This window comes from Heterodontus francisci, chromosome 15, assembly GCF_036365525.1.
Source record: "Heterodontus francisci isolate sHetFra1 chromosome 15, sHetFra1.hap1, whole genome shotgun sequence".
In the NCBI taxonomy this organism is placed as follows: domain Eukaryota; kingdom Metazoa; phylum Chordata; class Chondrichthyes; order Heterodontiformes; family Heterodontidae; genus Heterodontus; species Heterodontus francisci.
This window is the reverse complement of record NC_090385.1, coordinates 20,124,834-20,139,242: the sequence shown is the minus strand read 5'-3', so window position 1 is coordinate 20,139,242 and position 14,409 is coordinate 20,124,834. Positions and strand designations below refer to the sequence as shown.

The 14,409-nt window shown below is 46.4% G+C and overlaps 1 protein-coding gene across 3 annotated transcripts in view; it reads left to right on the top strand.

Moving 5' to 3' along the window:
• ar (androgen receptor) overlaps positions 1-14,409 on the top strand; it is a 402,038-nt gene that overhangs the window by 254,655 nt on the left and 132,974 nt on the right. For all 3 annotated transcript variants that reach the window (XM_068047213.1, XM_068047216.1, XM_068047214.1), the window contains exon 3: positions 13,270-13,386. In XM_068047213.1, coding sequence (XP_067903314.1) covers positions 13,270-13,386 — 117 coding nt within the window. The remainder of the gene's footprint in view (positions 1-13,269; positions 13,387-14,409) is intronic.

Sequence of the window (14,409 nt, the reverse complement as noted above, 5' to 3'; positions counted from 1 at the left end):
TCCATAATATGATGTTTTTAGCATATGTTTAAGCAGGTCTTTATTTTGGACACTTAAAACCTTTTTGTAAATGTAATGAGTTTAGATTATTTTAGATATGTTTTTGATAAAAGTTAATGAATTATCTATGGCCTTATTGTATACTATTAAACAAATACTGGAGGGGGGGGAGTTTTATGCAGTCCGCCGTAGTGGATTTGCTGGCATGCGAGGCAGTATAATTAGGCGGGTGGTGTTTTCTCAGAATCCCGAAGGTGGAATATTTTTAGAGGAACTAAGTCGTGGCGGGTTTGCGGCGTTCCAGGGTTCCCCTAGCACAGTAGCGGATTGTAGCTTTGCATTCATGTACGTGCCATGTATACTCATTACCCCACGCATAGTTAGGATTTAGTCCAACCTGCAAGATTAACTGAAGGACGAGCGATATTCCCATGCCAACTGGTACACGAATGTTTCAATGTGGCATGCAACAGTCGGATTTGTGCAGTTGACTCTCAGGACTGTGCTCTTCTCTCTTTCACTCAGCCGCTAAACTAACGCCAGCGTTGGAATGAATGTTTGCCTCCAGGCCCGGCACCAGCAAGGGTGAATCATCTCAGGAGATGGCGGCGATGGCATGGGTGGGGGCTACATGGAGGAGCAGGAGAGGGTAGTCAGGGAGGGAAAGGTGAGGTCTTGGGTGCATGGAGGAGCATGGAAGGGTAGTTGGGCGGGGCAGGGTGGAGTCTCGGGTGCATGGAGGAGCAGCGGAGGGAGGAGGGCAGTGTCCAAGGTTTGTAGTTGGGTGCATTGAGGAGCAGGGGAGGGAGGAGGGCAGAGTCCAGGGTGTGTAGTGGCTAGCTATGTGTGGTTGCAGGGAGTGGTGAGTTGATATGTTACTGTCAGAAAACTGAAGGTCATGAGAGGCTTAAAAGGAGGGAGGATCTCTGCCGTCGTCAGAGTCCTGTGTGTCCCCATTAGGGTACTGGCTGGTAGAAGGTATGGTCACAGTCACAGGGGGCAATTGTATGTGGTAGGGGTGAAGGTCGAGACTTAGGGCTGGGTATTCCAGGTCATCATAGGGAGGGGATTGGGAATCTGTAACTATATCAAGGTGGACTCTTGGAGGTTGACCGCAGTAGGGATGGGGGGAGGGATGGCATGTATAAATTGATGATGGGTCAGTCCACGGTAATGGCAGGAGGTTCTGTGGTAGAGGGGGAAGACTGAAGGTTAAGTTCGGTGGGTCAAGGGTGATGGGTACAGGCTGGAAGGTGGTAGGAGGTGTTTGGAAGGTGCACAAACTTACCTGGTATCGCAGACGCAACATTTTCTGGAAGAAGAATGCAAACCATGTGTCCAGTGAAGGAATGCAAGTCGATTGAAAGGAGACAAATGGTGGGTGGGATCTCCTGCTGCATGAAAATGTAAGGCAAATAACAGCGATCTGCTTATGACTCATGGTTCTGCTGAATGGCAGAAGAAGGATGGTTTTACAACACGCTTCTCATCTCAAAAATTGAAAAGCTGCAAAGACATGAGCCTCATACATGCAATTTGATCTCTAACATGCGAACAATTTCAGAGGGAGAGACTGAGGAGGGATCTTGGCGATTCACGGATGATGCCGCAACAGGAGCAACAGGCAGCACAAGAGGGTGAAGCTGCTCAGAATGAAGCCATCCAAGAAAGGCATTATCGAAGATGGGCGCTGGCGTGTCATCGCATCCTCAGGACAAGGATACGTTACCTTCAGATGTCAGAGAGGCAGTGCCAGAGAAGCATGAGGATGTGACTTGCAATGGCGACAGAAATGTGTACGATCCTTCAGCATTACCAGTAGCCGCTTGTTTTCATTGGGAATTCCATGCCACTTACCCTCAAGGTAACTATTGCACTCAATTTCTTTGCTACCAGGGATCGACGGGTGACATATGTGGCATCTCGCAGTCTGTACCCACAGGTGTATCAAAGAGATGACCAATGTCCTTTTTCGACATGCCAATGATTTTATCTACTTACCTGTAGACGAGGACAGCCAGGCAGCAAGGTCTGCGGCCTTCAGCGCCATCGCTGGCTTCCCTAGAGTGCAAGGGGTGATCGACTGTACTCATGTGGCCATTAGACCTCCTCCTGTCTTGGCACGCATGCGTTGGTTGTGGCTTTGTTTATCCTGCAACGGACAATGCACATTTAATGACATGGCAAATGATGCATCACAACCTTGCATGCATGCATCAACTTCACTCATTCTTCAATGGCTTTTGCATGACACATCCAATCACATAAACAATGCCAAGCTTCATCTTAACGCAGCATCATTTAGTGAATGGCACCGAGGCTGCTCACGCATTCCACTGCATTCCTTGCATCCCCTCTGCCTTAAAGACATGAAGCTGTGGAAGAAAACAATGGAGCTGCTTGGCCAGGGCCACTTACCATCATTGATCTGATCAAGTCATTGATTAGCTTGCAGCGCTGCACCCATGTTCTAAGAGTTATCCCCACAGTTCGAGACCTCCAGACTACCTCCATCCAGGCTGCCTTAAGAGGCGGGAGGGTTTTTGCACTCCATCTGCAGGAAAGAGGACCTCCACCTTTTCCTTGACGGCCTGGAGGAGAACCTGCAGGGAGGCATCACTGAACTGTGGGGCGGGACGCTGCCTGTTTGCTGCCACCATTTGATTCACCTTGGCTGTAGGGAAAATAAATGATATGAAGTTGGTGGTGAGTTCCACAAAATAAAAAAAAACTTTTTGATTTAAGTGAAATCTTCAAGTTAATTTATTGTGAAGATACTTACATGAAAGAAAGACTGCTGCTACTTGAGGCTGCAAGCAAAGAATGTTTTATATCTGTGGCGATCATGGTGCTTGGGGCAGTGACAGTGGTTTCCACCAAAGAAAGGCCCCAGCCATATGATCCCAAGTGTTCCCTGTGCCCGTTGCCGCATGGTTAATTTAAATATAAAATCGTGTGGGAAACGGGATTTGCAGCGGGAGAAGAAGGTATGATAACTTCCGGTCCCGCCATCAGGAACGCCGCGACACTCAGAAGAAGTCATCCCTGTTGTTCTGTTACTTTGAAATCTTCCTTTGTCCAGGATTCGCTTTTCATTTATATCCCCAGCCTACTTGCTGCACAATTCTACGTGAGTTTTCCAGGATAAGCCATTCACATTGCTTTAAGTTTATAATTATGGATAAGGTGACTGAACACGAAAATTTTCAGCTGATCAGTGTGAGAGAGCCAGCATAGATTTGTAAAGGGTAGGTCATGAGTGACGAACCTGATTGACTTTTTTGAAGAGGAGGCTTAAGTAGTAGACTTCCTGAAGGCATTATATAAAGCTCCTCATAACAGACTGTTAGCTGAAGTTGAAGCCCAAGGAATTGAAGGGAAGTTATTGACCTGGTTAGGAAATTGGCTGAGTAGCAGGAGACAGAGTACACGGATAATAGACAGGTATTCTTATTGGTAAGAAGTGACTAGTGATGTGCCATAAAGAACTGTGTTGGAGCCTCAATTATTCACTTTATGTCTTAATGACTTAGATGATGGGATAGAAAGCCACATATCCATATTTGCCAATGACACAAAGATAGGCAGCATTGTAAGCAGTGTAGATGGAAGCATAAAATTACAAAGAAAGATAGATTAATTGAATGCGCAAAACTGTGACAAATCTAGGTCATCCTCTTTGGACCTAAAAAGGATAGAACAGGGTACTTTCTAAATGGTGAAAAGCTAGAAACAGTGGAGGTCCAAAAAGACTTGGGGGTCTAGGTACATAGATCATTTAAATGTCATGTACAAGCACAGAAAATACTCAAAAGGCTAATGGAATGCTGGCCTTTATATCTGGAGGACTAGAATACAAGGGGGTAGAAGTCAGGCTTGAGCTATAGAAAACCCTGGTTAGACTACACCTGGAGAGCTGTGAGCAGTTCTGGGCACTACACCTTAAGAAGGATAGATTGGCCTTGGAGGTAGTGCAGCGTTGGTTTACCAGAATGATTTCTGGACTCAAAGGGTTAAATTAGGAGGAGCGATTACACAGCTACAGCTGTATTCCCTGGAATTTAGAAGGTTAAGAGGTGATTTGATTGACGTTTTCAAGATATTATGGGGAACTGATAGGGTAGATAGAAACTATTTTTGTTGATTGGGAGTCTAGGACTGGGGCACAGTCTAAAAATAACAGGAGTGAAATTAGGAAACACTTCAACACACAAAGGGTGGTAGAGTTTGTAACTTGCTTCCGCAAATGGCAGTTGGTGCTAGATCAATTGTAAATTTTAAATCTGAGACCTCAAGGGTATTAAGGGATCTGGGGAAAAGGCAGGTACATGGAATTAGGTTGCAGATCAGCCATGATCTCACTGAATGGCGGAACAGGCTTGAGGGACTGAATAGCCAACTCCTGTTCCTATCACAAAAATGTTTTAATATCTAGTTTTCTTCTATTTCACGATTGGAGCAAGACACAAACAGCATGACATTCAGATCGGTAGCACCGATTGCTTGGGTGCTGTGCGTACCATTTGATATCCAAAATGGTGTCCACAGCATGCGTTGTACAGTTTTGCAGTGAGTCAAGCCGGATGCCATGTTGGTTGAGGGCATTAGCACGTATTCTGTGGATGGCTGCTGGAATTATGCAGAATAGGCAGATCCTGATGTTGATCAGAGTGCAACACTGATTTGACACCATCAGTGCCATATAGGAGCTCAGCGCTCCAGCTAACACCTCTTAACCTTGCACAGCTGAGCACATTCGGCAGCAAGATGGACTCCCCCCACCCCTCCACCAGCACTATTTAAATGGATCATCAGCTACTTCAAGGTTAGTTGCTGGTTGATTTCTTCTGGCTGTTGCTTTGATTCCACAACTGTCTGATGCTTTCCATAGTTGTGTTAAAGTTGCCAGTCTGCAGGGCGTGGTGCTTAAGGAGTTTTTGCTGACTTCAAGGCTTCTGCACAAACCAGTTGCTCCTAGACATGGGTGCATTAGTAAACATTCCCCTTGTATTACAGCATAACTTGGAGAATGAACAGAGGCCATGCAGAGCAGGAAGAGAGGAGAAGGGTTCTTGGCAGGAGGCCATATCCATCCAAGGTCTTGACGGAGCAATTCTCCTACCTGAACCTCAGCAAGGAACAATATGTGCTTCATTTAAGGACTTCCTCTGTGATATCTGCCATCTGCTATGGCTTCAACTGCATTGCCAGTGGCTGTGAAGGTGACCATGGCGATAAGTCTTTATGCATCTGGTTCCATCCAGTTTACAGCAGGAGATATTTGCGGTACCTCATAGTTTGCCATCCACTGCTGCATTAGGGAGGTTACTGAGGCTCTCTGTTCATTCAGAGCTAATTGCATTTCATTCCCTCTTGCCAGAGTGAAGCAGGCAGAGTGAACACACGGCTTAGCTAGGATTGCAGACTTCTCCATGGTGCAAGGTGCTCTTGACTTTATGCACGTGGCTTTGCAGACACTGCATGTCAACTCTGCCCCATACCACAACCAAAAGGGATTTCACACCTTCAACATTGAGCTTGTGTGTGACCATATGCAGAGAACCATGCAGGTCAGTGCCTTGTATTCAAGAAACAGTCATGATGCCTTCAATCTGCAGTAGTCTGCTATGCCAACTGCGTTTGTGCCACCATGCCATCCAAAGGGTGGCTACTGGATGACGAGGGCTGTCCGCTGATGGCATGTCCGATGATTCCAGTGCACAACCCATGCACATGTGAGCAGCATGCATGCAATGAAAGCCATGCTGCCAGAGGACGTGGTAGAATAGACCTTTAGCATACTGAAACAAAGTTTCCGCTGCCTGAACTATTCTGAAGGAGAGCTGCAGTACTCAGCAGAGCAGATGTCAAGATTCATGGTGGTCTACTGCGTGCGGCAGAACCTCCCACAGTGAGCAGCTGAGGAGCAGGAGTACGAGGAGAAAGGAGGAGGACAAAGAGAAGAGCCAACCTAGTCATCCCTTTTCTGGCTGGGATGTCCATGAAGCACTCCGAATGGCCTCCTTCTGTGCTATAACTATTCTATGATCCTATAAGTGCAATACCAATTACTGCAACCCAAATTCCCCATTCACCAACAGCCCCACACCTAACCCTTACACATCTTTATGCAAAGGGTGGTAGAAGGTTGGAACTCTCTTCCACGAACAGCAATTGATGCTAGATCAGTTGTTAATATTGTAGAATGCTTACAGCACAGAAGGAAGCCATTCATCCCATTGTGTTGTGTCAGCTACCTGCAAGAGCAGCTCAACTAGTTTGACGCCCCATCTTTTCCCTGTAGCCTTGCAAATTTTTTCTCAAGATAATTATCCAGTTTCCTTTTGAAAGGCACGATTGAATCTGCCTCCACCACACTCTCAGGCAGTGCATTCCAGGTCCTAACCACTCGCTGTGAAAAAAATAACTTTTTCCTCATGTCGCCTTTGTTTCTTTTGCCATTCATGTTAAATCGTGTCCTCTGGTTCTTCACCCTTTCACCAATGGGAACAGTTTCTCTGTCCAGATCCCTCATGATTTTGAACATCTCTATCAAATCTCCTCTCAACCTTCTCTAAGAAGAACAGCCCCAGCTTCACCAATCTATCCATGTAACTGATGTCCCTCATTCCCAGAAACATTCTTGTAAACCTTTTCTGCACTCTCTAATGCCTTCACATCTTTCCTAAAGTGAGGTGCCCAGAATTGGACACAATATTCTAGTTGAGGCCAATCTATTGTTTTAGAAAAGTTCTTCATAACATGCTTGCTTTTATAATCTGTGCCTTGATTTATAAAGCCCCCGATCTGGAATGCCTTATCAACTGCTTTTACAACCTGCCCTGCTACCATCAGTGATATGTTCACATATACTCAGCCGGTCTCTCTGCTCTTGCATGCCCTTTAGAATTGTATTCTTTATTTTATATTGCCTCTCCTCGTTTTTTTCTACCAAAATGTATTACTTCATGTTACTCTGCATTAAATTTCACCTTCCACATGTCTTCCCATTCCACCAGCCTATCTATATCCTCTTGAAGGCTGGAATTATACGCCCCCGCCGGGAGCAGACTGGAGGGCAGGTGGGCGTAAAATTGAGTGGGAGGTGGAAGTTGTAAGTGGCCCATCCATCCCAGGCCAATTGAGGCCTTTAAGTGGCCAACTGCTTGCCATTTAAGGGCCTCCTCCCGTCACCGCTGGTGTTTTACCAGTGACGGCCAGGAACTTCAGCCTCTGAGGAGGCAGCCTGGTAATATCAGGTGGCCTCCTGGAGGGCTAGGGGAGGGCCCCAGCAGCACAAGCCGCCCCCGATGAAGCACTTCCCTCCCCTTCCCTCCTCACCAGGGTCCAGCCGATTATCCCCGGCGAAGCCCAAAATCCCATTCGCCTTTTTCAGGGCTGACATCCATGGTTTTGCTGAGAGTGAAGAGCTCCCAGCCTGCTGATTGACTGGCAGCTCTTGGAGGCAGGATCTCCTGCCTCAGAGGGGCAGAAGTCCTGTCTGAGGCCAGTTAAGGGCCTGGTCCACACAGAATTGCTGCATGACTTCCAGGCCCAGCGGAGGTGGGCTCGACTCTGGCTGAGGTCCGTCACTATCCTCCTCACAGTTCACAATACTTCCAAGTTTTGTGTCATCTGCAAATTTTGAAATGGTGCCCTTCACACCCAAGTCTAGGTCATTAATATAGATCAAGAAAAGCAGTGGTCCTCGTACCAACCCCTGGGGAACCCCACTATATGCCTTCCTCCAACAGAAAAATAGTCTTGCACTACCACTCTCTGTTTTCTGTCACTTATCTAACTTCATATACATGCTGCCACTGTCCCTTTTATTCCGTGGGCTTTAACTTTGCTGACAAGCTTATTATGTGGCACTTTATCAAACGACTTTGGAAGTCCATGTACACACATATCAGCCACATTATCCTCATTAACTCTCTCTGTTATCTCTTCAAAAAGATCAGTCAAGTTAGTTAAACAGATTTTCCCTGAACAAATCAGTTCTGGCTTTCATAGAACATAGAACAGTACAGCACAGTACAGGCCCTTCGGCCCACAATGTAGTGCCGACCCTTTAACCTACTCGAAGATCAAACTACCTACATACCCTTCATTCTACTATCATCCATGTACCTATCCAAGAGTCGCTTAAATGTCCCTAATGTATCTGCTACTACCACCGCTGGCAGTGCATTCCACGCACCCACCACTCTCTGTGCAAAGAACCTACCTCTGACATCTCCCCTAAACCTTCCTCCAATCACCTTAAAATTATGCCCCCTGGTGATAGCCCTTTCCGCCCTGGGAAAAAGTCTCTGGCTGTCCACTCTATCTATGCCTCTCATCATCTTGTACACCTCTATCAAGTCACCTCTCATCCTTCTTCGCTCCAATGAGAAAAGCCCTAGCTCCCTCAACCTTTCTTCATAAGACATGCCCTCCAGTCCAGGCAGCATCCTGGTAAATCTCCTCTGCACCCTCTCTAAAACTTCCACATCCTTCCTATAATGAGGTGACCAGAATTGAACACAATATTCCAAGTGTGGTCTAACCAGGGCTTATAGAGCTGCAGCATAACCTCGCGGCTCTTAAACTCAATCCCCCTGTTAATGAAAGCCAAAACCCCATACGCCTTCTTAACAACCCTATCAATTTGGGTGGCAACTTTGAGGGATCTATGGACGTGGACCCCAAGATCCCTCTGTTCCTCCACACTGCCAAGAATCCTGTCTTTAAGCCTGTATTCTGCATTCAAATTCGACCTTCCAAAATGAATCACTTCACACTTTTCCAGGTTGAACTCCATCTGCCACTTCTCAGCCCAGCTCTGCATCCTGTCAATGTCCCGTTGCAACCTACAACAGCCCTCCACACTATCCACAACTCCAGCAACCTTTGTGTCATCGGCAAACTTACTAACCCAACCTTCCACTTCCTCATCCAAGTCATTTATAAAAATCACAAAGAGCAGAGGTCCTAGAACAGATCCCTGCGGAACACCACTGGTCACCGAGCTTCAGGCTGAATACTTTCCATCTACTACCACCCTCTGTCTTCTATGGGCCAGCCAATTCTGTATCCAGACAGGCAAATTTCCCTGTATCCCATGCCTCCTTACATTCTAAATGAGCCTACCATGGGGAACCTTATCAAACGCCTTGCTAAAATCCATATACACCACATCCACTGCTCTTCCTTCATCAATGTGTTTTGTCACATCTTCAAAGAATTCAATAAGGCTTGTGAGGCATGACCTGCCCCTCACAAAGCCATGCTGACTATCTCTAATCAAACTATGCTTTTCCAAATAATCATAAATCCTGTCTCTCAGAATCCTCTCCAATAATTTGCCCACCACCGACGGAAGACTGACTGGTCTGTAATTTCCAGGGTTATCCCTATTCCCTTTCTTGAACAAGGGAATAATATTTGCCACCCTCCAATCATCTGATACTACTCCAGTGAACAGTGAGAACGCAAAGATCATTGTCAAAGGCGCGGCAATCTCTTCCCTCGCTTCCCGTAATAACCTTGGGTATATCCCGGCTGGCCTGGGGACTTATTTATCCTCATGTATTTCAAAATTTCCAGCACATCCTCCTTCTTAACATCAACCTGTTCGAGCATATCAGCCTGTTTCACGCTGTCCTCACAAACGACAAGGTCCCTCTCACTAGTGAATACTGAAGCAAAGTATTCATTTAGGACCTCCCGTACCTCCTCCGACTCCAGGCACAAGTTCCCTCCACTATCCCTGATCGGCCCTACCCTCACTCTGGCCATCCTCTTGTTCCTCACATAAGTGTAGAACGCCTTGGGACTTTCCTTAATCCTACCCGCCAAGACTTTTTCATGCCCCCTTCTAGCTCTCCTAAGTCCATTCTTCAGTTCCTTCCTGGCTACCTTGTAACCCTCTAGAGCCCTGTCTGATCCTTGCTTCCTCAACCTTAAGTAAGCTTCCTTCTTCCTCTTGACTAGCCGTTCCACATCTCTTGTCAACCAAGGTTCCTTCACCCTACCATCCCTTCCTTGCCTCATCGGGACAAACCCCCTATCCAGCAGTCGCAGCAAGTGCTCCCTAAAGAACCTCCACATTTCTGTCGTGCATTTCCCTGAGAACATCTGTTCCCAATTTAAGCTCCCCAGTTCCTGCCTAATAGCATTGTAATTCCCCCTCCCCCAATTAAGTATTTTCCCATCCCGTCTGCTCCTGTCCCTCTCCATGACTATAGTAAAGGTCAGGGAGTTGTGATCACTATCACCGAAATGCTCTCCCACCGAGAGATCTGCCACCTGGCCTGGTTCGTTGCCAAGCACCAAATCCAACATAGCCTCCCCTCTAGTCGGCCTATCTACATATTGAGTCAGGAAACCTTCCTGGACACACCTGACAAAATCTGCTCCATCCGAACTATTTGCACTAAGGAGGTTCCAATCAATATTAGGGAAGTTGAAGTCACCCATGACAACAACCCTGTTACTTCTGCACCTTTCCTTAATTAATCCACATTTCTGACCTGGATTATTGTTTCTAAAGATTTTCCCATCGCTGAGGTTAAACTGACTGACCTGTAGTTGCTGGACTTATCCTGACAGCCTTTTTTGAACTAGGGGATAAAATTTGCAATTCTCCAGTCCTCAGGCACCACCCCTACATCTAAGGAAGAGACTTTAAAACTGAAATTGATAGATTTTTGTTAACCAGAGGTATCAAGGAATATGGGGCAGAAGCGGGTATATGTAATTAGGTTGTAGATCAGCCATGATCTCATTGAATGGCGGAACAGGCTCGAGGGGTTAAATGGCCTCGTCTTTTCCTATGTTGCTATCTTGCCCCTGTTGCTGACCATCACAGCATCCACTTAACCACAATACAAAAATAAAAACCACCATAAAATATATATTCCAAACCAGATTTACAAGTCAAACCATTCCACACTGCATGCAAACATCAACTAATGACCCTTGTGCGTTCCGTTAGTGCCTATCCTTCATGTCCCTTCATCTGTTCTAATGCTGCTATACAATGCTAGTGGAATGCTGTTGACTTTCAATGGAGGAGACTACAGATGGCCTTGGAGGATGACCTCAAGCAGCTAGAAGGCCCAGCTTTGGACTGCATCACCTTAGCATGCGCAGTAGCAGTCAGGGCTGGCTGACAGGCAACAGCAGGGTCACTAGCAGAGTGCCAAGAGTGGGAGGATGAAAGCTGTCTTCCTGAAAAGGATAGCAGGTTCATGCTCCATGGAGTCACTGCCTTTCCCCCAGAGCAGCACCTCAGCTGACTTGGTAATCTGTTAGAGGACTGATTGCTGAACTGCTGTGTCATGCTGCAAGCACCTTTGCACACTATAATCCACAGCCTTAATGGCAACAGCCTGAGCTTGCATGGCAGCAAGCAGACTTTGCATAACAGCCGTCTGAGCTTCCACTGCAGCACTCAGACTTCTGGTGGAAGCTGTTTGTGCTGAAATAGAAGCTGACACATCGGCCATCAGATGCTGCATTATGGTTGGGTCCACCAGCGTGCTGATGGAGTTGGCCACCAGTTCCCTGCTGGAAAGAATGAGCACCAAGCTTTGCACAAAGCCCTGTGCCAACTTGGTGACAGTCTTCTCCATGCTGCTTGACATGGACTGCATGCTTTCCAGCAGGCTTCCCAGTCCACCTAACATTTTGTTATGTCATATCCATCAGCTACTTCTACACGCTGCCCCATCAGAATGCTCATTTGACACCTCTGCAGCAGAACTCATGTGCAACCTTGCCACCTGCCCTGGCTGCAGGCCATTCGTGACTGGTGCCTTACCACATGCCGATCCAGCCTCTCTGCTATCCTCTAAATTATGCACAGTGTCAGTATCTAAGCTGGTGGCTGCGAGTTTGAAATCAAGTAACAATGCTGTGTCTTCATCACTGTCTTGTTGTTCCACCGGTGCCTGGGCAGATTGCACTTCTTGGGTATCAGACAGGAGAAAGACACATGGGTAAGGTTGTGATGTAAGGATTGGAGGAAAGTATGAGATGCATTCTTACACCGTCTGCAGCTTGTAAATCAGAAAAGTGTGTGTGATGAGGGGGGGATGGAATGTATGAAGAAGGATTAGGTATGAGAATAGCATCATCTTTGGTTTCAGTGTCTCCATTAGCCAAGGCCTCAGCAGTGGGCAGCCCAGTAATGGCCAGCACCATCTTCTCTATGGATGTCAGGATGTACAGGCGGGCCTGTTCCTTTTGGTTAGTTCCTACTGCCTCCAGTTGTGTGCCACCTTGCCCTGCAAGAGAGAGGGAAGCATATTAGTGAGTGTCATGTAGTCTTGTTTGGCTGATATGGTGTCATGTTTGAAAAGCTGGTAGTGTGTACAAGTTGTGAGATGCCGGTTTGAGGCTTGCAGCAGTGCTAAGTATGTGAGATTGCGGTGAAGCACGTGAATGTCAGGTATAAGTCCTGATAGAGATTGTTGGTAGCTGATTGATGGAGTTAATGGTAAAATAAGCAGTGTCTGAGGCTAGTGATATAGTTGGTAAGATAGGGCATTTGAAGCTGCATTCACTGACCTTGACCACTTGTGTGAGGGTATTGAACTTCTTATAGTGCCACATCCAGGTCGTCAGGGCTTAATTCCAGGCATTGACCTCCATAGCTGACTGCTCCCACTGCCTTCTGAGCATGTGTCTTGAGGCCCTCCTGGTCCCCTGCGGATGCAGAACATCTCTCCTACTTTTCACCACCTCCTCCAAGGCCTCCAGTGCAGCGTCTGAAAACCTTAGAGCCTGCTCTCTCCATGGTGTGCCATTCTTCTGTTTCTCCCAGTACAGATTCAGCTCCCAGAAGACTGCCAGCACTTTTTTCAGCCACAATGCACCTCCTCTTTAAGAGGTGCAGGCTAGCTTAACTAATGCTAGCCACTCATGCTATTGACCCCCTGCTCATGCTATTAACACCTCACTCAGGCCAATCAACAGCATTGTTACCACTGGCTGTACCTTGAAATCAGTTAAAACAGCAGGTAGCACGAAGTTCGTATGCTGCCTGCATCGCAGTCAGCAGGCATGGGGTAATCACACATCACGATCCCTGCCCTCAGTTCAGGGCGATCAAAGTTAGTCCCGTAGTATTAGTAATAACAGTTAAATGCAATTTTTAATGGTCTTGCTCACCACTTCTAGTTTTACTGCCTCGTTTACTGTTGTCTACATTTATTCTAATCACTAGATCGCAGAATTTTGCAGTCTACCACAAATTTTATTTCATTCATTCTCCCCTAGGAAAACACAAATTTCTGTGTGCCAGCAGAAATGATTGCACTATTGATAAAGTACGGAGAAAAAACTGTCCATCATGTCGTCTGAGAAAGTGCTTTGCAGCTGGAATGACGCTTGGAGGTAAGAAACGTTCCCGCAGTTTTGATTGACAAGGTTTAGGTGGTTGAATAATGTTGATTAAAGAGGATGCATATTCTTCTGAATTTTCACATAATTTTAGATATAAAAGGAGACATCTGTGTACTTGTCACTTGTTACTAAGCTGTATACTTCATTATTGATGATTGGAGCAGGCTGGAGACAGATATTTAGTGTAAAATTGCCCCTGATATGTTAAATTAACTTTATGATTTTGGAGTGAAGAACTCTAATATGTGATAATAGTGGATCACTATGAGTGGTTTCTGTTTTCCCGTTATTGCACTGCCCAAAGACATGAGTTCACCTTCTACACGTATGCTGATAACACAAAGCTCAATATATCCACCACCTCTTTCATAGTAACATAAACATTGAAAATAGGAGCAGGAGTAGGCCATTCGGCCCTTCGGGCCTGCTCCGCCATTCAAAAAAGATCATGGCTGATCATCTAATTCAGTACCCTGTTCCCGCTTTCTCCCCGCACCCCTTGATCCCTTTGGCATTAAGAAATATATCTATCTCCTTCTTGAATATATTTAATGACTTGCCCGCCACTGCCTTCTGCAGTAGAGAATTCCACAGGTTTACCACCTCTGAGTGAAGAAACCTCTCCTCATCTCGGTTCTAATTGGCATATCGCGTATCCTGAGACAGTGACCTGTGATTCTGGACTCCATAGCCATCGGGAACATCCTCCCTGCATCTAGCTTGTCTAGTCCTGTTAGAATTTTATAGGTTTCTATGAGATCCCCTCTCATTCTTCTAAACTCCAGTGAATACAGGCCTCGTCGACCCATTCTCTCCTCATACGTCAATCCTGCTATCCCAGGATTCAGCCTAGTAAATCTTCTTTGCACTCCCTCCATGGCAAGAACATCCTTCCTCAGATAAGGAGACCAAAACTGCACACAATACTCCAGATGTGGTCTCACCAAGGCCCTGTATAACTGCAGTAAGACATCCTTGCTCATGTACTCAAATCCTCTTGCAATGAAGGCCAAC